The sequence below is a fragment of the Centruroides sculpturatus genome, unplaced genomic scaffold (genome assembly GCF_000671375.1).
Source record: "Centruroides sculpturatus isolate CEXI.00-Female unplaced genomic scaffold, Cexi_2.0 scaffold326, whole genome shotgun sequence".
Classification (NCBI taxonomy): Eukaryota; Metazoa; Arthropoda; class Arachnida; order Scorpiones; family Buthidae; genus Centruroides; species Centruroides sculpturatus.
The window spans coordinates 185,932-210,057 of NW_019384563.1; the positions used below are offsets into that span (position 1 = coordinate 185,932).

Genomic DNA, 24,126 nt, shown 5'->3' on the forward strand with positions numbered 1-24,126 from the left:
TGTGATTTGTATGTGCAAAGACAAATCTGATATCTTTCCGTGACGTGGCGTTGTCGTCGAATTTGCCGTACGTTTGACGTCGGTGTTTTGAGTTGTTTACATGAATATAGTAAAAAATGGCATCGGGAGATATAAATAATTTTACAACAGTAGAACAATTTCTCGCAGGTATTAAAGAGCATCCTTGTTTATATGATACAAAAAGACTAGATTATAGAGATATGACTTGTAAACAGAATGCATGGGAAGAAGTAAGAATAAAATCTGGATTAGCTACAGGTATGCAACCCCGTTTTTGTTGCACAATATGCTACTTGTTTTTTTTATTGATTGATTTTTTGGCAGTTGTTTCTGTATAGAAGTTGAAAAAAAAAAAGTGTTTAAAAACCCATTAACCAATAAGCGAGCGCATTATGAAATCTTTTGAGTGATTAGAACAACCAATAAAAACGAAGATTACTGTCGGAAATTAATCGATGTGTCAAAATTTCGCACCACATTTGAAAGTAAATATTTCGTAAAAATCAAAAAATCGAACAAAATAATTAATAATACTATGAAATAACATATAATGTTTTATAATTATTGACATTGAAAACAATCTGGAACGAATTTCAATGACGTTTATTTATTTAGATCTTGAACATAGATGGACGGTTGCTTTAAAGTACAGTACATCTGTTTACATAGTAATTGTTTACAACGAAGTTAAAAATTCTTATCTTATATGATACACTATTTGATTCTGGAGGAGAATAATGTACAATATTTTTGAATGATGCAAGAATATTGAAGGAGCCATTGTAATGATTTATTAAATATATATACAGTGATACCTTGGTTTTTGTTGATAATCCATCCGAAAACAATCTGCAAAATCCAAAACCAACAAAAACCAAGAAAATTATTTCCATATGAATCAATGTAAATCCAATTAATTTGTTCTAGACCAAGGGTGGCCAACATGAGGCCCGCGGAGCTTGGTCAAATGAACGTAAATGTTAACTTTATTGTACATATCACCAAATGAACATTAGAAGAGTTAAGAAGGTTTTGAAGAATTCTATGAAATGTATTTGGACAAGGATAAATATCCTGCGTTTTACAAACATGCTCTGTCGATGGTTTTGCTATTTAGAAACACTTACGCGTGTGAACAACTTTTTAGTCGCATGAAGTACATCAAATCACAAGTGAGAACACGAATTACTGATGTTCATTTGGAAAACTGTTTGCGTGTAGCGACAACATTAGTCGAGATCAATTTTGATGCACTTAGTTCTGTAAAACAAAGTNATGTATTTATGTGTCTGTGTAGGCTATGTCTATATGTCTATTTTGTTTTTATCTCAATATATATCAGAATGGGAAAGAGATTAAAAAACGAAATTTGGCATATTAACCTGTGTGTAAGGATGTTATTATATTTTGGTTGTTAAACATTTAGGAAGAGGGGAGATAGAGGGGGATGTCATGTGTCTTATATGGTGTAAAGTGGGATTTAATATATATTTTAAATCATATTTTTTTTTGTAAGAATTATATTTAGTTTATTATTTTATTACATTTTTTTCCAATAGATTTCGTTACATGTAAAGTCAGCAATCAAATGTAGACAGAAATTAATCGATGTATGAAACCCAATTGATAATTTGGAGTTTGATGTACGAAATGATCTAACTTAGAAGCACTTCGTAGCAATTGGACGAACGAATTGTATAAGGAACAAACAAACAAACTTCCTCATTTATGTATATAGATAAAATCTCATTGCAGACGATGCCACAAACAAGCTTTGATTTAAATAATTACAAGCAAAAATTAAATAAAAATACACATCTATTAAATTTGGATTTGTCCTAGAAAACTTTTACAAAGAGAAGCGATGCGTAAAGCTACATAACTTTTGAGAAATGGAGTCTAATAAAAGAGCACTTTGCAAATTTTCCTGGTGAAGTCGCGAGAATTATGCAACAAGCTGCTAAATTTCTTCGTAAGCAGAAAGTTTTATGCAAAATGTTCAATAAAAATGTTCAATAAAATAAGGTTTAATCAGTTATAAAGAGATTTCTAAAAGGGAAATAAGATCAAGTAAAATAGAAATACAGACATTCAACTACAAATAGCTTCTTAGCATAATTGCATGCTGTAATTCACTTTAATGCTAATAAAGCAGTTTAATCAAAAATGGATATGACCATAACGTAATGATAGAAGATACTGTAGCAAATAATTTAAAATAAATATTTTACTTATGTTTTCGTTTTGTAAATATGAAGTATTTCATTTTATTTTAATACTAGCAGACCCCGCCACGCGTTGTTGTGGTTCAAATGTATCTATTATAAATGTTTAACACTTCCCCCGTGGGGGGAATTTTTCGAAAAATCCCTTCTTAGTGTACATTCTCATATTGTACATTAGTGTAGTGACATACGCTATTAAAACGCAATCAAAAACGCAAAAAAACCGCATCTAAAATAGTATAATGGAAGCCAAGTTCTTTATGGTAAGCCTTAATCCTGTCTCTCTCCCACGCGGGGGGAATATCGACATGTATATTATATAAAAACACTTGCGTATTCGAGTGCAGCGTTGTGTCAAAATTTCAAAGGAATCGGTAGGAACAAACGAACAGTACATTTTTTATTTATATAGATAGATAGAAGATGATCTGCTTTAGTTCATTTTCACAGAAAATCATAATGCCTCACAGAAAAGCAAATTTAGAGCGTCGTACTCGTAGCGCCATCTGTTGGACATAAAAGCCTTAACCTAGATTATATCTTTTAATTTATATAAATGTTTAACGGAATAATATACAGCCTATGTCCACCCTGAAATTCCATTCTAAATATCGATGAAAGAATTTTTGAAATCGGATGAGTAGTTTCGGAGATTACTCGCTACATTCAAACTTACTTACAAACATTACCTCTTTATAATATTAGTATAGATTTCGTTTCCAATTTACATTTTCTAAAATGTTCGCCGTGTTCCGCTAAATTAAACGAAGTAATTTGGCTTCGTGTCTTTCCATGTATTATGTAAACTTAATTTTTGCTATTTTTATACATGTAATACAATATATTAAATCTAGCAACTTATTAGTAATATATATATACAGTATATAGTAATATATCATTGAACTAGAATTATAAAATTATACGTGTTATAATTACCAATATTTACCAAAGTACAATATTATTCGATAAAATATTGGAAAGTTTGCAGAAATCGTCTTAAGTGATTATGGCAGACTTTAACCTTCATTACCGAAAAGTGAGACAAACAATAAAAAGAGTCATTTTCCACAGGATTTCTCTGAATGATAAAGAATTTTCCCGTTCGATATGTAAATATCATGTATGGTATATTAAGTTTTGTTTACTTCCGCTGTCTCTATAGGAATGAAATATAATTTCTAATAATAAAACGAGGAATTATATGTTGCGACTTCATCACAATGCAGAACTGCAATTCGCCACCTCAGGTTAATAGTGGCTCGCTCCTGTACGTAATTCTTTCCAGTTAACAATTGAGTCGTTCCATCGTCTAATTAACCCCTTTTAGGAGAAATGTTTGAATTGAAATAACGTCACATCCGGGTTGCATCGGAAGTTCTTATATAGCTAATCTGAACCTCCTATATCTAATCTTTACATACGTACTGCCAGCTTTCATATATCTAACTCTATTCTCCAGATTGAGGAAGCACGGACAGAGGGTTATAGGTCTACGGTTTTTTCAAATTGCAGCCCAATTATTCCGTTTACTCAGAAGCGATTCTTTCGAACCCATAAACTAAATAAACGATATTTCAAGAGCTACCGAACACATTTCTTTCTGAAATTAAACACAATGGAGTTAATTTTTGTTTCCGGACTTTTGTCTGCGAAATAAATGACGCCTCAAAATTCTATACACGTACACAGAAACACTCCCTAACCAGATTCTTTACTGGAAAATTAATAATAAAATACTGTATTGTTTTACGTGGAAAATACATCTATTCCCGGTAATTGTCATTCGAATCGAATTTTTTGATAAACATAAAGGCTGTTTTTGGCCTTTACGTTTACGGAACATGCAAATATACTTCATATTGTTTCCTATATCTTTTTAATATACATTGATTTCGTCTTGAATGAATACACAAAAGTAGGACACACGTATTAATTCCTTTAATATTGTTTTCGTTTAGTATATCGTGACTGTAAATAATTACAAATGAAATTACGCGAATAACAATTTTTAGTACTCTTCAATTTAGTAAATTATTATAGTAATTACTATTTATCTAAACTAGCGGAAAATAAGAGGGATTATTATAGATATTTATTCTTATTTGAACAATTACGATAATAGAGGGCATCGATTTTCTTTCGTTTTAAANGCTAAATAAATTGTAAATTTTCTAAAATAAAAATTAAAAAAAAAGGACTAAAATCTAATTCTGAAGTTTAATTATGAATCACTCTTATTAAAATTAATTAATATAGCAGTAAATTTAATCTAGCACTTTTTAAACACTACATAATTCATATTTTAGTAATGAAATTACTTATGCATCTCGTACCTATTGTAATAGGAATAAGATGCATAAGTGTTTTTATGTAGGACATATGCTGTTGAAGTCATTTTTTTCAGAGATCTGCTATTATACAGGGTGTTCCACAAGGAAAATGGCAATATGTTTACAGTGTTTTTCTAAAGGCCTAGGGGATTCAAAATTGTCTTATAAACACAACCCTTCAAATGTATTGTTTCAGTGCTAGGATTTAAAGTTCAGACTAGTGATCTCCTTGAGATGCTGCTCTGCAGCACTGATAAACATCGCAGAAAAGCCTTAATCTCTCTGCCCTTCAGCTTCTGTGCCATATCAAAGTGCAAAAGAAATGCAAGCAAGACTTACATTTTTGTAAAAATATAAGGTTTTGAATGGCAGCAAGATTGAGGCTATCCTGTAGCACAATGCTGTAGAACAGCATTTTAAAGAGCAGCTAGTCTGAACTTTTGATCTTTCTAATACTGGAACAATACATTGTAAGGGCTGTGTTTATAAAGACAGTTTTGAATCCCCTAGGGCTTTAGAAAAACACTGTAAACATATTGCCATTTTCTCATACATCCCATTGTATAACCAATAAGACTTCAAAACAAACCTGGAATTGTAGGCAAAGAAAATAAAAAGGCTCTATAAAAAGAAGTTTCTAACACTGAACAAAAAGGTTCCACAGTTCCTGTTCCAGTCACAGAAGTAGATAAAAGATAAAAAAGGTAGAGGGGATGCTTGTAGCATTTTATTAACTGGGAATCAAAATATGTTCTGAAACAGTTATACTTAAGATTGATGTTCTTATTATTAGCTGATTATTTTTCTGTTATTTTGAGTTTCAGGATCAAGTTATGTTAAACCTGAACTGTTATTTTGACTTCCCACATGAAGTTTCATTTTCATAATTTCATACTAACATTTGAATAAACAAATTAGTGATGTGCAATTCCATTTAAGGTTTATATAAATGACTAAAATATTAAAATAATAAAATTTACTATTTTTGAACTAGATATTTATAGAAACAAGTTAAGAAACATTTTGTTTTTGTAAGCTTGTTCAATATGCTAATTAACAATGTGTCAACAACTGTTGTTTGACAATGGTCTTTTATACATTGGCACAGCTAGCTAGTTTTCACTTCAAACTAATTAACAGACAAATACTGGAATACCTCTTCATGTGCTAAACTTGCAAGGTCCAAAGTATCAAAGAGATGATCTTGCACCAGAGTTATTAAAATATCAAAACTATAAACTAGAAATGCTATTACTGGACTTTTTGACTATGAAGCAAAAATTATAAATTTAACAACAGTAATTATTATTATATAAAAAACTCAAATATTACAAATTTAAAATAAAGTATTTATATCAATAAAATTGATTATTAGTACAATTTTCAAAACTACAATTATTTAAAATCTCAAACAGTTAACCTGATTGGGGGGGAAGAAAACCCTTAATCACAACCAAATCAATCAGTTAGGCACTTAAAATTCAACAGCTATACACTGATGTGTAGAGATGAAGACTAGCTTGTTATAGCAGTTTGATGATTTTTTATACATTGTTAATTAGCATATTGAACATGCTTGGAAAAATAAAATATTTCTTAACCTGTGTTTCTACAAATATCAAAAATATCAAAATCTCATCTGGTTACAAAATAAAGTTTTAGTCAATTTAGTGGGATGAAATTGCCTTCCTTATTCAAATATTAGAATGAAAGTATGCAAATGAAGTTCTAGTTCAAAGTGTTGAGATAACAGTTGAGGTTTAACATAACTCAATCTATAAAACTCAAAATAACTGTATCAAAAAGAAAAAAATAAATAATGTAACTAACTAAATATAATTATGAATAAAATTCTCTCTTCTGCCACTTCAAAAACTCATCATTTATGCCAAATAGTCAAAACTAGGAAGAATGAAAAACATGGCAAATATACCCAAAACCAGTAAAACTATTTAATAATACAAACATTTCCATATTACCCATGAACATCATCAGATATATATTAATCAATACCAAATATAACAACTCTAAACAACCAAATACATTTAAATATAAAGTTTGGAGTGGTTCAAATTGCAATTCAAATTATAACCTTTATAACTTATTTAAATAGGAACCCATATTGCCTCATGCTATGAGTGGAACAGGTCAGTGAATCTGTTTTCTGAAAACAATCAATAAAATAAGTAAATATTGTATAATAAAATGAAAATTGCATTTACTGTACCATAGTGAGGAGTGGTGTTTCTTAAGGTCTCTATGCAGCTGTTTGGCTTTCTCACAAATAATCCTCTCAGAGATAATATCACCAGCCAATTGCTTTTCACTAGTGATGTGCCAGATATCCGTATCCATATCCGCGGATATCCGAGGGGAAAAAAGGTCCATGTCCGTATCTGTTGCTTTTTAGCAGATCTTTAACAGATCTTTTATTTTAACGAATTTCATTACTTGTATGAAATTTTAAAGATAGGTAGCAATAAAATACTAATAACTTCAATTCAAATCACTTTTTATTTTTTAAAATCACATATTTGGCACATTCATATTGCAAAAATTTTATCATGCAAAAATCATTTACTATCATAAAATATTTCCATATTACACTGCTAAACTTTTTTGTCGACATTGTTTTTATTTTAATTTAACTCAACACACTGCAAAAACACAAATGTAATCTATGCTATCCTGTGTCACACTAAACTATAAACAAAAGATGTGCAGTGCAAGTCAAAACACGTCACGTTACTAACGCAAAGCGTCAACTATCGGTTCAAGGTCACACGCACCAGCGCCGACTGAGTACAAAAGTTGAGATCCATATCTGCAGATATACATTTTTAATGATCCGGCACATAACTACTTTTCACCAGGAGGAATTTATCTATCTCAATAAGATACAATCTCTTGGAGGTCAATGTTGTCATACCTTTAGTCATATTTACTGCTTTCATTACTTTCTTGTTCTTAAGAATGGTGCAAATTGTCAACTTTGGCATCTTAAACATGGCTCTGCCAAATCTGTGACTTGTACTGATTTTATGCTTAACAGTGACTTTCCTTTTCACCTCAGTTGTTGATACCACAACCTTCTTCCTAGCTTTTCTGCTTTCACACTCTTTAGATGCTTATGATTAATAGATAGGAGTTGTATAAATGACCAGACATACCAAAAATAAAGTAAAAAATTACTGAAAACATAGGAGCATAACACAAGTGTACTTTCCCAACAACAACGAGCAATTATTTATTGTGACATCATCACAATGCAGGGTTACAATTTTTAATCATATTTTTGATTTATTTAATTTAAAATACAGTATATGATCACTTAAATTTATAGTGGTTTCCCTCTGTACATCATACTTTTCTTTCAACAAAAGAGTTGTGCCAAGTTGTCTATCTAACACCTTTCAGGGGAAAAGTGAATTGAAATAATGTGATTTCCAGTTTATATCAGAAGTTTGTATATAGTTAATCGGAGCCTCCTGCCCTAAGGTTTCCATATCTGGTCTCTTCTTTCATCTATCTAACTCTGTTCTGGAGATTAAGGAAAGACAGATGGACAGATGACAGTGGGAATTTATAGGTCTACAATTTTTTTCAAATTCAGTCCAATGAGAGATGATTTGGGCATACAACAGATGATGATTGTGCATTTTCCCTGAACATACAGTTAGAACTGTTCAAGAAACTTAGAAGCATTGTTCAAACTCTAAGTTGGTTATAGTGTTTCAACTTTGGAACATTTGAAGTATAAGATAACATTGTATTTTATAATTATCTTTTGCACCAGTTAGAGATTCTTTACTTTCAAAATTTTGATCTATCCTATAATCTTTTGATTTTTTGTAATACATTCAATATATTCAATAACTGTTTATTTATGAGATGAATGGTTTTGCATCATTTTAGTGTTGACATTAATTTTAGTTAAAATATCATGCTGTAGAAATTTTATTATACAAATAATCAATCAAAATGCCACCCTATTGAGTATTTATTCTTGTGCAATGAGTGTGCATTCATGCTTACATGCAGTGACTAATTACTTCTTGTCTTGTTCCCTTAATATGAAGACATGTATGTCATCTGTGCTGTTTGTTGATATATATTTTATGATACCTAATTAATATGTAATTGCTTTTCATACATGTGTTCACCATGATTCTGTGAAAAATCTTTTGATTGACCATTTATTAGAAAACTGGTCAATGGAAGGTTTTATCAAATCTCTATGCAACATATACCATAGCATACAGAGCCCTGTTACCATGTGCCAAGAAGTGACATACTGTAAGTTTAAAGATAGACCTTTGTGGAAAGCACAGTAGTTCGTAGTGGAACTATTGTGTGGATGTGCGATTACCACAAGATGAGCGAGACAAAGAAAAGTTACTTAAAATTAAGTTTATGTACAATAAAATACTCCTCAGACAACGTCCACTATATATAGTTCACTAATTATAACACAAAGTTCTAAATGTCCAGTCAGTACCTTTGTCGATGTGAACAGATTTTTACTCTCCACCAAAAAATACAAAACCTGCATACACTTCTAACCGTACCACAGGGTTTCTCCTGGGCACCCTCACAAAGGAAACAAGCCTTTCCTGTCTTCACCAGAGCTAATCCTCACTAGGCAGAAAAAAAATTGTTGCCAATTTGTGCTTCCTCAAGTATTCCTTCCCTCTCCCTAATGTATTGCCAACCCCCTATACAACCCAAAAATAAAATTAAAAAAAAATTATGTATAGCCCAAAACCTGCGTTTCCATATGCAGACTGCTGCTCTAAAATGTTGCCAACACTGTGCTCATTTAAACAGACTGCTCCACTATCTAGTATTATGTTAATAGGAGCCCCTCTAATGTAAAACATGGGAGAAAATCGGGAACATGAGTGTTCAGAAGAGACCTGCCCCTTATCTAATACTTTGTTAATTGTACTCAACTGTATATGATACTCTATTGACATATACTCAATATCTTTCTTTTTGGAAATGAGGAAATGACCACTATACATGGATCATCAAGATTGATATTATTTTGTTAGCTTCAAACAAAGCAAGAGTTGTCAACTTGGAAGTTGGCATTTTCACAAAAGTTTAACAAATATCACTGTGAGGAGTGATTTGTTTAAAATATCCTGAGTACACTTGAAAATTGTATTTTATATCCAATAATGACTGCAGATAATATACAGAAATTTTGATAATATTCTTAGTAGTTTATATTATTGTTAGGTTAAAAATCCATTTCAAATGACTTTTTTTTGTGCTTATTGCTTTCAATATTTAGACTTCTGAAGACAGTAGTTATTCATATCATATTTTTGGAAGTGTTATTAAAAATTTATGCCTCTTTGTATTAAAATAACATATACTTTTAAGTGGAATAGATTGTAATTCTTACTTTTATAAATCTAAACTTCACTTCTTAGTAGATGATAGTTTTATTGAAATTTTTTATGACAAATGAAAATATATCTTAAAAAGAATGTGAATATTTTGTAAGGATTGCTGTAACACAAAACAATGATAAATTTCTGAAAAATATTGGAGAGTATTGGAAAAAAGTTGAATTTTAAGTGTATATAAACTTATTGATAATAGATTATATACTGCTAAAAGATTACATTTACACTTTTATGCATGTAAATAATTGCATATGCCTTCATACATAAGTACAAATTTAAATATATCATTACTTTTGATGCAGAATGAATTACGAGGGCTGTTCGGAAAGTTCGCGGCCTCAAATAGAACAACAAACAAAATAATGTTAAAACTTTTTTATTTTTTAATGTAGACTCCTTTGTTAGCAATGCACTTATTCCAGCGATGTTCTAGCTTTTTTATGCCATCACAATAGGTCGATTTGTCAAGGTGTGCAAAATACTCGTTCACTTCAGAGATGACTTCGTCATTTGAGTGGAATCTCTTTCCAGCCAAGAATTTTTTTAGGTTTGGAAAAAGGTGGAAGTCACTGGGGGCCAAATCAGGTGAGTACGGTGGATGTGGAACTAATTGGAAGCGAAGTTCGTTTATCTTTTGTTCAGTGATTCTGGCGGAATGTGCAGGTGCATTATCGTGGTGGAACAGAACTTTTTTCTTCTTCAAGTGTGGCCTCTTTTCTTCGATTTCTTTCTTCAGTTTTTCCAAAAGTTCACAGTAATAGACAGCATTAATGGTCTTTCCTCTTTCTAGGTAGTCAATAAAGATGATGCCTTTAGCATCCCAAAAAACCGAGGCCATCACTTTACCCGCTGATGGAACTGTCTTTGCCTTCTTTGGTGGTGGCGAACTGTGGTGTTTCCATTGCTTCGACTGTTCTTTTGTTTCAGGAGTGTAGTAATGGATCCACGTTTCGTCAGTAGTCACAAACCGACGCAAGAAATCCTGTGGGTTTTTCTGGTAGAAGTCCAAACACTCCTTTGACATCAAAGTGCGAACACGTTTTTGCTCGGCGGTCAGCAGATGCGGCACCCACCTTGCTGAGACCTTCGTCATACCCAAATCTTCGGTTAGGATGTGGTGCACTCGGTCGACAGAGATGCCTGTTGTCTCAGCTGTCTCAAGCGTTTTCAAACGGCGATCTGCTAATAACAAATCGTGACCTTTGTCGATATTTTCTTCAGTGACAGCAGTTGACGGCCGTCCGCTGCGAGGGTCATCTTCCACACTCTCTCTGCCAGATTTAAAAAGGGCTGTCCATTTTTTCACAGTGGTGTACGAAGGAGCAGACTCTCCCAAAACTTCATCCATGTCAGCTTTGATTTGAGATGGGGTCAACCCTTTTTTCTTCAGGTATTTTATGACCGCATGAGTCTCCGTCTTCTCCATTTTTGACAAAGTATGTGCACACTGACTATCTGCTAAGCTGTCGTGGCAAAACTTTTTGACAAATCAAGCGGAAATTGGTATCGTATCTCTAGCACAGATGGCTGAATTATTCCCGCCAAAAATTAAATTGATCGCAGCGCCGCATATAGGCAAGGCCGCAAACTTTCCGAACAGCCCTCGTACATTCATTGGCAGTTTGTATTAATATGCATTTAATAAATGAATGTTCATTAAACAAAAGATGATTGAATATTATGAATATAAATTTTGGAAGACTTGTATGTCTTGAATATAAATGATAAATAAAACATATATAATTGTTTTATAAACTAATAATCATTACTAAATATAAGCTTATAATCTAACTTAAAAATTAGACTATCTACATTCATATCATTTATTTTTGCTGATTTTATTTTCTATTTTCAATAAAAATGTCATAGTAAACAAGAAAACTCATAAAAAGGTTAAAACTAAACTGAAACTATTTCATAAAATACTACTTACTCTTTAGTTAAATATATTTTTTTGATTTTAAATCTATTGTATATAAAAAAAATTTTTATTTAAGTATATAAAATTGATATGAATTAATAAGATATTATTATAACTATTAAAATACAGAGGAACCTGGTTAACTCAAACTTAGATAACGAAGTTGCAATTACTGAAAGTCATTTTCTTTCCAAAATCATCTGACATAACGTGTTAAATCAATTTAACAATTAGTCTAAATCAACAAGACACATACATATATACAGTCTACCCCCCTATAACGTGTAGATATAGGAATCCCCCACTTTATAAGAATTTCACATTGTAGGAATCCTTAAATACATGAGCCAATCACAGCCTGGCACATGTGCAGTTTACGGACTATGACTGTTTGAAAGATTTTCTTCCATAAAATTAATCGATTCTAGACTAATTCGACTCAACATTTCCAAAACACATATAATTTTTTGGGAATAATCTGTATAAACTATGCTATAAACAAAAATTTGTAGGATTACTTATTGAGTGTGCACCATTCGACGACGCCATTGCTTAAGCTTGTTTTTGTCACGGAGTAGCACACCAAACAGCGGGCGCGTTTTCTGATAAGTTATTTTTCTGCAAAAAATTTGTTGAACTTTGGAGACATCATTAATAGAAATAATTTTTATGGTTGTTGAATAAAAAATGTTTTTTTTTACAAGAAATGTATAAAATTACAGTACTGTATTGGACTTACAGTACCTAATTTATATACTGTACAGACAATAGTAAACTCAACTTACCCACCTGAACTCTCCGTAGCGTGGCGCTAGACGGCGGAAAGTAGTTTGGCTGCTCGTCCACTATTGGTCCAGATTCAACCAATCCTGTAACAACACGAGTCGGTGATGACGTTTTACCGCATTTTACGAGTCTCTTTTAGTGTCTTTATACGAATACAGTCACAAGTTTTTTGCCTCAATATACGAATCCGCATTATATGAACCCGTGTTGTTATAGGGGGTTGACTATATATACATACAGGCTTATCACACCAGTGAATGAGATTAATTAACAAATTCTTTACTGATTATTAATATGTTAATAATAAAAATTTACAATAAACTTTGGCTTCTTTAACATGTACAGTACATAATATAGAACACTCAAAATACATTTCAGACATAATAAACAGACCCTCTTCAGTTGGTGTTCATACATATAAAATTATAAAAATAAATTACAAATACATTTTAAAAGGCTGCTGAAATTGTCGTTTACAACAATCTTTTAAATGTATTGGATTGAACCAAAAGTTCATTCAGTTTTTAGAAAGAAATAAAATATACTATTTTGAAATAAATAAAAATTTTTAATTCACTATGTATTCACCCTTCTGTTCGATAACCTTATGCCATCTGACAAATAGTTTTATAATTTCATCTGTATAGAATTGGATGGGTTTCTGATTGTTGATGAAATTATCGATGTAATTTTTGATACCTTCTAAAGATAAAAATTCTATGCCATTTAAATTATTTTGCAATGAACAAAAAAGATGATGGTCTGAGGGAGCAATATCTGGAGAATATGCATGGTGACTCAAAACATCCCAGTTAAAGTCTAAAAGTTTTTGGCAGACATTTAATGATATGTGCGGTCTTGCATTATCATGATGGAATACTATTCCCTGTTGATTTGCAAGTTCCTGATGTTTTTGATGCACTGCAACCTTTAGTTCATCCAGTTGGAGACAATATTTATTGAAATTGTTTGGTTGTTGGGTAAAAGCTTGTAATAAAGAACCCCTTTCCAGTCCCACCAAACTTTTCTAGGATGCAAACCAGCTTTAGGTTGCAGTACTGGAGGATCACCTGGCTTACTTCAAGATCTCTTGCATTGAATATTATTGTAAACGATTCATTTTTCATTGCCTGTTCTTAATTGCTTTAAAAAGGAATTGTCTTCATTGCGTTTTAAAAGTGAATCACATACAGAAACATGGTCAATAAGGTTTCGTTCACTTAATTGATGGGGAACCCAAACATCATAACAGGAAATGTATCCAAGGCTAGCCAAATGTCTGACAACAGATGTTTGGGATATTTTTAAGATGTCGGCTATCTTTCGTGTTGTTTTATGCCGATCATTTTGAATTAAAGTCATTATGGACTAATCTGCTATGGTTGAAGGCCATTCTGACCAAGGTGCATCTTTGAGAGAAAAATCTTCCTCCCTGAATTTTGAAAATCATTTCTGGCATGTTCGATCAGTAACTACATCCTTCCCATATACAGCACATATCTTTTCTTTGAGTTTTTGTTGCATTTTTTCCTTTTCAGAAATAATAGAGCATGAGATGTCAAAAATACACCTTCTTATCTTCCATTTTAATGTTTTTTTTTTCCTTAAAAGACAACAACATTTTTTAAAATAGCTGTAATTAAACTTATGTAATAAATATGCAAATATTTGTAATGTCAACCTAAACAAGTTAAAACTTGATAATTACGACAGAGTCACCACAGACAAGCAATTATGTAAATACCTGAATGAACTTTTGGTTCAACCCAATACATTTAAAAGGCAGTTGTAAACATAACAACTTCAGCAGCTTTTTAAATGTATTTATAATTTATTTTTATAATTTTATATGTATGAACACCAACTGAAGAGGGATTGTTTATTATGTCCGAAATGTATTTTGAGTGTTCTATATTATGTATACATGTTAAAAGAGCCATAGTTTATTATAAATTTTTATTATTAAGGTGTTAATAATTAATCATTAAAGAATTTGTTAATTAATCTCATTCACTGGTGTAATAAGCCCATATATATATATATATATATACACATACATATCTATCTTGTTGATTTAGACTAAGTGTTAAATAGTATTAAAGGCTAAAAGCAACATATTATTCCATGTTAAATCAAACTGGTTAACACAAATTTCTCAAAACTTTTTAACTTACAGTCCTAATTTTTTTCCTGACTAATTTGAGTTAACCATGTTCCACTATATTATGTTCTTTAACTGTAATACATATGATATTTCTGTACCATTCATGCAAATTGATTGTATTTTAGTTAGTGAATGTCAGAAACTTTGGAAACGAATCCGTGATCGATACGTGAGAGAAAGAAAAGCAATTGAAATGTCTTTGAAAAATGGCAGTACAAATGTTCGTAAAAATTGGGAACTGCATCAACAAATGGATTTTTATAAAGATTGTGGCCGATCTAAACAGTAAGTTTTTATTTATTAATTTTTTACATAATTGATTTATTAATTAAAATATTTCTTTAAATGGTAGACTACTGATTATATATTACCTACTATATTGATATGTAGGATTAAATCTTAACAGTAAAAAATAAAAGTGATTTGAAAATAATCTTTTTTAAATTACATGTAAGTCAATTTTATATAAAATTAGAATAATAAAATAGCATAAAACAGTATAAATAATTTTTATAAATTTGTGTTTATGCAGTTTTACACTTAGATCAGTATACAACTTTCTGTTTGCTCAGTGCATTTTCCATAAACAAAACTATGTACATTTTGTTATACTAGATATATCAAACAACTGTTTCATTTATCTAGGATTTTATTTTCTCATTTTGTCATTTAATAGATATGTCTTTTTGCTGTTATATTGTTTTTGGGTTGAAATTATTTTTATGGATTCTGTTCTGTTTTCTTGAACTTACATACTATTAAGATAGTTGTTTTGAAAGTTGTAATATGTAGTTTCATCTTTTTATATTTTTCTAATTCATTTTTTGTAAATTACAAATGCTGTAATAACCTCAAGATCAAGGATGTTATAAAAGATTTGTACTGGCTTGTCTAGAAACTCTGGAACTCTTCTAGAACAAATATTTTTTTACCATTTTGTCTATACATCAAACCAATACTTTGTATTGTTATAAAATAATACTGTTTCTTATTTTTTTCTTTTTCAATTATTTGAAATAGAAACAGATATATGTAAACTACTTAGTAAAAAGACATTTTTGTTTTTTCCTTATATATTGTTAATAAACAGCAGTTATTTCAACTTGCACACAGTAATAATAATGATGTTCAAATTGACCAGTTTCACAGTTTTAGCTGATATACACTCTTCTGTTTCAAATTATTAATGAAAAATTTAAATCATTTGATATTTAATTTTAAGATAATTTTCTGAAAAGTCAAAAGATATATTTGTGAAATCACAATAATGAAAACTACAGCAAGTAAAGGAATGAAATGAATATGGTCTAAATGATCAGTCTAGCAGTTATAGTGTTAACTTATTTCATAATCATGGTGATATATTGAAATACATTCCACAAAAGTATCAAAATTGTAATTAATGGTTTTAATAAGTAAATGAATGAATTCATATATTATTTAATGAATCAATGATAGTGATTAAAATTTTATTTATTTATTTTAAATACTCCTTACAGGATTTCTCCTCTAGGAGGAGGGGTTAATACAGTTAATGACATTTACAATAAAATTATATTTTTTCCAAATTGTTTCAACAGAATCTATGTTAGAAAACAATGTGTGTATATTGTCCTCAGTAGAAATACAAACATCGCTACAATCTTCAGTTGATGAAAAAGGACAAATTTTTCACAATTGTATATACATTCAAACCTGTCTATAACAGAACCTGTATATAGTGAAAACCTGTCATTAACGAAAAATTTCTTCAGTCCCTTGAATTTTTTGCAAAAAGTAATTATTGTTAATGAAAAAAACAGCATTTACTAAATTACAAATATGCTTAATATAAACACACATAAAAACCTTTACTTGACCAGTAAAAATATATTTAATGAAAACAACTAACGTTTTTGACTGCTTTCTCAGAAGACTGAGAAAGCAGTCGAAAACGTTAGTTGTTTTCATTAAATATATTTTTACTGGTCAAGTAAAGGTTTTTATGTGTGTTTATATTAAGTAAATTGGACCAGTACCAGGTGAGAAGTAACTTTTACAAATATGCTTATAATGTTTAAAACTATAATGAAGATAATTTTCTACTATGGAAATTTGGTCAGCACACCAATTGAAGAAAGATCTATGAGTTATAGATAAACAATAAAAAGGAGTGCATAGACATGATGTGTTCCTAGTTCTTTTAATGGGAACCTTTAATTTTAGTGAATAATTATTTATTAGACCATTAAAAAATTTAAAACATATAGTATTTAATTCTTTCATTAAGTAGAGGAAGGCCAACTCTGACTCTGGCAATGCCAAAATTATGAGTAATGGACAAGTTACTAAATTTGTTTAATATTTAATAAAAAGTAGACACTGTTAATTTCTTTATTAACTTTATTAAGTAAGTAGAGGACAGCAATAAAACGTGCTGAATTGTGCAATTGGATACATTAGTTTGAATACGTACATTTAAATTTGATGACAATTTGTTTGACTGTGTACTATTAGTTTGTCTGCACAATTCTTGCTATCCTCCACCAATCCCCATCATCAAGTTCTCTACATCCACAGGATCCTCCTTTTTTTTTCTGGGAGATTTTCCTTGATCAGACCAATCTAGGTACAATTTTGATACCATTGCTCATGAAGATCCTAGAAGCTTGGCAGTTTCTGAAAAACTGATACTGAATCTTGTTAATCTGGGACTGATGATCATGCTTTATTTGAAGTCACTGAGATTGCTCAATTTGCCCATTCTGATATGAATGCATGCAACAAACATAAAGGAAGGCAGGCTCACTTGATTTTATACTGTAAGTTGGTGTCACTCATCTAATTTCCATATGATGTACTACATGTGAAAGGGTATATGTCTCTAATAAAGTGGCATCTGAGTTATTGTTATATGCTTTTTGTTAGATGTATAAGAATCACAAATATATTCAAAACATATTTCAATTATTAAATAGTGCTGATTCTCTTTGCTTGATTTCTTTTTTTTTTTTGGTATAGAAAAATATAATAAGCTAAGCTAATTATTAACCAAATATCAAACTCAGCCTTTTAAAACACTTAATGAAACATCAAACACCTTCTATTGCTGAGAAATATTTATTAAACAAACACTAACGTTTTCAACCTAATAGAATAGGCCATTTTCAGGTGTAACTGAATTCGGATGTATTTTAAAAATTTAATATTCTAACAATGGACAATCCAAACATTTTACATTTAAATTTAAAATAAAAATATTAGATAAATTAACAAATAAATACTGTAATAAAATAAAATATATTACATAAACTAAATCAACAACGATATAAATAATAAAATAAAATAAAATAAAAATAAAATACATAAAAATGCATCTAAATTTAAGGGCAGGTGCAGACTAAGAGTTTTTATATTTTAATTTTTCTTTTATGTAGAATTTCCATGAAGAAGCTAGTCCATCCACATCCCTGGCATTAATAAAACCATCCTTTAATTTACTTTTATAGATTTCAATTTTTTCTTCGTGCAATGCTAATGATGGGGAACGCGTGGCCTTGAGAATAGTTGTTTCATTCCATATAACTACAGAGTCCTCTGCTTGTGCCATACTTAACAAAACTGTGTTGTAGTGCCCTTTATTAATGTCATATTTGTGCTCCTTAAGTCTAAAAGCTAAATTCCTTCTTGTGAACCAAATATAGTCTTTCTTAATTCCCAATTGCTGATTTTCAAATGAAATTTTATATATGCCCACTTTATCTTCTTTCTTAAGCATGTCTTTATCATTTCTGAGAATACAATATAAATTTGGAGCTCTTTTGGAGTGTTTTTTGTTTGATACTTGTTTTAGATGTTCTTGATGTTTTTATTATAAGTGAACTTGGTGATTTTAAACTGATTTGTTTGGGTTCTTATTTTTTGCCTCCTTCATATCTTCTAATTAGTTCTTCTATTGTACTCTTTTTATATCCCAAGTTTGAAGCTGTTTCTTTGATTCTGTTAATCACTTTCATCCTGTCTAGTAGATTAAAGCAATATGAATATGCTCTTCTAATGAGTGCACAAAAAGCAGACAGTGTGTATCTGTATGGGTAGTTCAAGTTAGCTGGAATGTAAAGTGGACTGTATGTTGGTTTTATGTAGATACCATTGTTTTACAATCTCCTTTCAATTGGATGTCTATATACAAAAAATGTATCCATTTGTGACTTTTTTGTTCTAGTTTAAGTTTTAATCCATCATTGTTGATTATGAACTTATGTATTCTCGCCATTTTTCCAAATAATGCACACATTGTCCACATACCTTTTATAAAATACAACATCCATCCTGAACCCATTGTTAATGTGCTTCTCCAAGTTGCGTAGGACTAGTTCTCATAATAATCCTGACATTGGACTTCCCATAGGTACCCCTTTGTTTTGTCTGTAGGTTTGTTTATCAAAACTGAAGAAGGACTCATAGCAAATTAATTTGGCTAATTTCATCACATTGTTCACAAATGCAGCGACTTCCAGTTTTATGTGGAGCATAAATTCCATTATAGCTTTATAACATGATTCTATTTTTATGGATGGATATAGGTTTCCAAAATCCATAACTGATCCAACTTCTTCATCAAGTAAACTTAATTCCTGTAATTCTTTAACTACATTTGTTGGGTTTTGTGCAACGAGAACATTGTTGCCTAGTTCATCTGAAATGAATCTATGTAAATGTTTTTTAAGAATGTATGTAGATCCTCTGCATTTCTCAACTACAGATCTGACCTCTTTGCCTTCATTATGTATTTTTGCAAATGCAAATAATCTTGGCATTCCTGACTTTGGGTTATGGGATTCTTTAAGGAAAGTTAATATGATGCTTAATGGTGCTCTTTCAAGTCTTTTAACCTTCTGTCTATATTTGTAACAATTTTTTCATTGACCCACTCACATTCCATTCTTTTAATGTATTATTCTAAGGATTTGTTGTAGTTTTGTCTTTTCATGACGACTAGATGCTTACTTTTGTCAACTCGTGTTAGGACCAAATCATTGTCACTCAACCATTGCTTTGTGTACTTCAGCTGTTTCATTTCAATATTTTTTGTTCTGCTGGTGTGATTTTTAACAATAGTCTTCCATCTGAAAAAATTCCTTTCTAAGTCATTGAATTCTGAAATTCATCTCTCCAGTTCTGCCACTGAAATTTGCCATACATGTTCATCTTCCAGAATGAAGTTAAGACCTTTTTGGAGAATTGCTTTACTCTCAGTTGGGATGTCTACTTGGTACCATAAAACAAATGATGATGGGCTTATGTTCTTGTTCTTTTCTTTTGATACTTGTTTAGTCAAGATCCATTTCATTCTTTTGATATATCTTTTCTTTAAACCACTGTATACTCTGTTTGTCAATTTGACTGCTTTCTCATTAATTTCTGTAAGTCTTCCTGTATCATTTATGTATATTTCATTTTCTAATTTAATGAGATCTTGTAACATTCCACACTTTTTAAAGAAAATCAAAATATCTAAATTTCACATTTACAACCTGATATATTTATTGTTAAATAGTAAATGAGTTATTTTGACAAGATGTTTAAGGTATCAAAAAACAATATTATAAAACACCTTACAGTCACATAAAAATAAATTGGAATGCAGTCTGTATAAAGGAATTATGAATATTTGACATAATGATCGTGTTTATAAAATCTGTATGATAGTTATTATTATATTTTGTACATATAAAATTTTATATTTCAATTGAAATTTTATATAAACAAATCCAATAAATTATCTGTATTATCTAAAATTTTATTGATTCCTTTAAACAAATTTCATTTATTAATATATATATTCATTTATTAATATATCAATATACATTTATTAAATTTAAATGTTTCTTTCAGGATGAATTATAGTCAGTCACCACCAAGTCAAAAAGATATTTCAGATGATTCATTTCAAATTATGGAGACTAACAGTCTATACTTGGATGATATTGATATTATAAAATCAGAAGATACTTTTGATAGTTCCTCTCAAGAACCACTCTGTGACAGACTAATGGATATCACATCTACTTCTCAAAAATCACCTTTTTATGATACAACTGAAGAATTCAATAATAGTAGTAAGAAAAGAAAAACCAGTGACAATGAACTGGAAAATCTTAATTTTATGAATAAGTTAATGTCAGGAAATGAAGCTTTTGGTTACTCTATTGTTAAAAGTATTGATAGATGGAAACCATCCAAAGCTGCACGTTTCAAAGCTGCAGTTTTTGAACTGTTAGCAAAATTCGAAGAAGATGAAGAAGGTTCATAAGCATTTAAAAAAGTGAATTTATAATATTTGATTGTAATTAATATATACATTATCATTGGAGACCAAGGGTAGACTATACCTGTAGTATGCTTTTAGCTACTCTGTGATGCATTAAACAAGCCCATTTATATCAAAATGCAAATTATATATCTGAAAAATGAAGTAATTACCACCAAATATATATATATATATATATATATGTTGTAAAATGCCTAGTCAATTCAACTATTACAGCAATTCTTAAAAAAATCTAAAATTCTAAAGTTTTCACATTACACTTAAATAACAATACACCTTTCTGATTTTATTATTTCATCAATTTTGCTTATAGATAATATAAGTTGTAGATTACATTTGGATCAGTTTGACATACATTGGTGATTGCTGCTCGTATAAATATTATAATGTATTTTAGTGATTGATTTAATCAGTTAAATCAGTCAAAGATAATTTATGCATAAATGACTGCTATATAAAGTTTAGTTCTTAATTTTGTAAAACTTAAAAGTTATATAAATATGAATGCAAAAAATATGACTATAAATTTAGATATAACCATTCACAGTTACATGCAGCACTTGTAAGTTTGCCGACCTGGTGGAGATTGGGGACTTAAAATCCCACTTCTCAGATACCAGTATAAGTTTTCTGACTTTTAGGGGAAGATCGTTAATCCTGCATCAGGCTTATCTAGGGATGTTTGTGTGTAGGTGTGGAGGAGGAGACAAGAGATGACAAGTATCTTACAAAAACCCGTTTTTAGCATAAAACAAACTTACACTACGAAACAAATATTTCTGAACAAATCGGCTGGTTGGAAGTCTTTAGCATCGATATTGTCTTGTTGTTCACTTCCTGAGTGTCGGTGTTCTTTTTGTTGTTCATTGTCACAGGTGGCCCTGAGACAGTGTTGTTAAACAGTTAACTTCACAACCAACAACTGTCTACCCTTAACCATTAACCGGTGCGAAATTCTTTAAAATCGGCGAACGTTTTCGATTCCCCTCCTGGGATCTTCTTCAGGCTTACTTCTTTATATCTTTCGTTATTTCTTTATATCTTTCTTTATATCTTTCGTTATTACATTAGGAAGATAGCTAAAGAGCACGGTTACAACAATATGATAGAAGGTTTATGTAAGCAGCACCGGCGTTTGCAGAATGGTGCAGAGGAAAAGGTAGAGGTACTAAATAATGGAAATGAGGATAACGTACAGAGGGTACCAATAACGTATAACCCGCATCTAAAGGCAATGTACGGAAAAATTGCAAAAATAAAAGGAATTAATATTGCATACAAAAGAAACCCAACCATTTACAGTTTATTAAGGAACGGGAAGGACAATTCAGACCCAAATAGGCTGCCAGGGATATACAGTATTCCATTAAAAGATAACAGATGGGATAGACCTTTAGTGTATATCGGATCCACCAAGCGTTCATTGGCCACAAGATTAAAAGAACATAAATCAGACATCGAACATAATAAGTGTACGACGGCCCTATCTACGTATGCGACAAACCCGGACATCACACCTTTCTTCGATGAAGCGCATGTTATTCGCACCACCCAACACACGGAACAACTAAGAACTTTGGAGGCACTGGAAATATTTAAAGCCGATCGTAAATCCGCATGCATTAATTTCAAAGAAGAAATAAATCTCTCTGCAGCATGGCAATTTTTAATTGACGATAAATCATAATATAGTTTATAAGACAAGTTTTATGATGTAATGCACACAATGATTCCCCATTGGTAGAAAATTACATTTGAAATAACAAGTGGATTTCTTCCGTTTTCGGAATTTTTTCGAAAAATAGCACGTTACGTTTTTTCAAAAACATTCGAATTAAAGAATCCGGTTATAACGAAAGATATAAAGAAGTAAGCCTGAAGAAGATCCCAGGAGGGGAATCGAAAACGTTCGCCGATTTTAAAGAATTTCGCACCGGTTAATGGTTAAGGGTAGACAGTTGTTGGTTGTGAAGTTATACAACCCGGTGTGGTAAGAAAGCATATTAATTAAGTTGTTAAACAGTTTATGAGACAGGTGGGGAGACTCCGTTGGTTGGTGGTGGCAGCGGCACGGCTTCAGTATCAGCGCGAAGATGGAAAGTTTTGTCCCAAGTGTGTTGACACACAGCATCTTTGTGCTTTGGAACCTTTCCAGAGAGTCCTCTTGTCCTTGAAGACCAGGATTATATCAATCTCCGTTCTCCCCCTTTTGTCTACCATGATTGGTTCCACATTCCCTTTTCCTGCCTCCCAATTGGTCCCTTGTCTATCCCTAAGTGAAAGACAAGACCTGTTTGGGCCACAAGAAGGGTCAGCTTCAGAGAATCTACCCGACATCATCTGTTAACTCTGGATGGAAAGTGTTGATGGGACTTTGAACTCGCACTCATATTTTACCTCATTGTTGTCTGGTTTATGGCGTCTTAGAATTTTTTTACAACCTGACGCGATGTCCCCTTTTATAATTAACCTTTCCCCTTTTCCAAAATTTTCCATGTTCTAATTTCTTGTATACAAGCACCTTGTCAAAGGTCCATCTCTACTGGAGGACGCTCATTTACATTTATTGCATCGTGTTTTATATTAATAGTATTTTTTTCTTGTCTCGGTTTCATATGACTAGGATAACAAATTCGATCTTTGATCAGTTTTAACAATGGATGTTTTTTCCCTCTAGTTTTGTTTTAATAAAGTTCTATAATAAATGTTTAATTTCAACCCATGTTTGGAACCTCAAACGCTGGCTGGGGGGTGAACTCCTACACCCATAGCCTATGTACTCCTCCACTATGGCATTCAGCATGCTATTGCTATACCTGGCATGTTATATATGTATATATATCAACATCCTGAAACACAATGTATTGATACTAAACCAAACAATTGCCGTAATTAATTGGGCTAATATTAATATTACCTCTTGTACCACATTATATAGTTTCTAATTAT

At 31.0% G+C, this 24,126-nt stretch overlaps 1 protein-coding gene across 1 annotated transcript; it reads left to right on the forward strand.

Moving 5' to 3' along the window:
- Positions 1-61: 61 nt before the first annotated feature.
- LOC111623996 lies at positions 62-22,131 on the forward strand. The gene is made up of 3 exons (XM_023366762.1): positions 62-279; positions 14,990-15,149; positions 20,742-22,131. Exons 1-3 carry the CDS (start codon positions 117-119, stop codon positions 21,157-21,159), a joined length of 741 nt encoding a protein of 246 aa, XP_023222530.1. The 5' UTR covers positions 62-116; the 3' UTR covers positions 21,160-22,131.
- Positions 22,132-24,126: the final 1,995 nt, after the last annotated feature.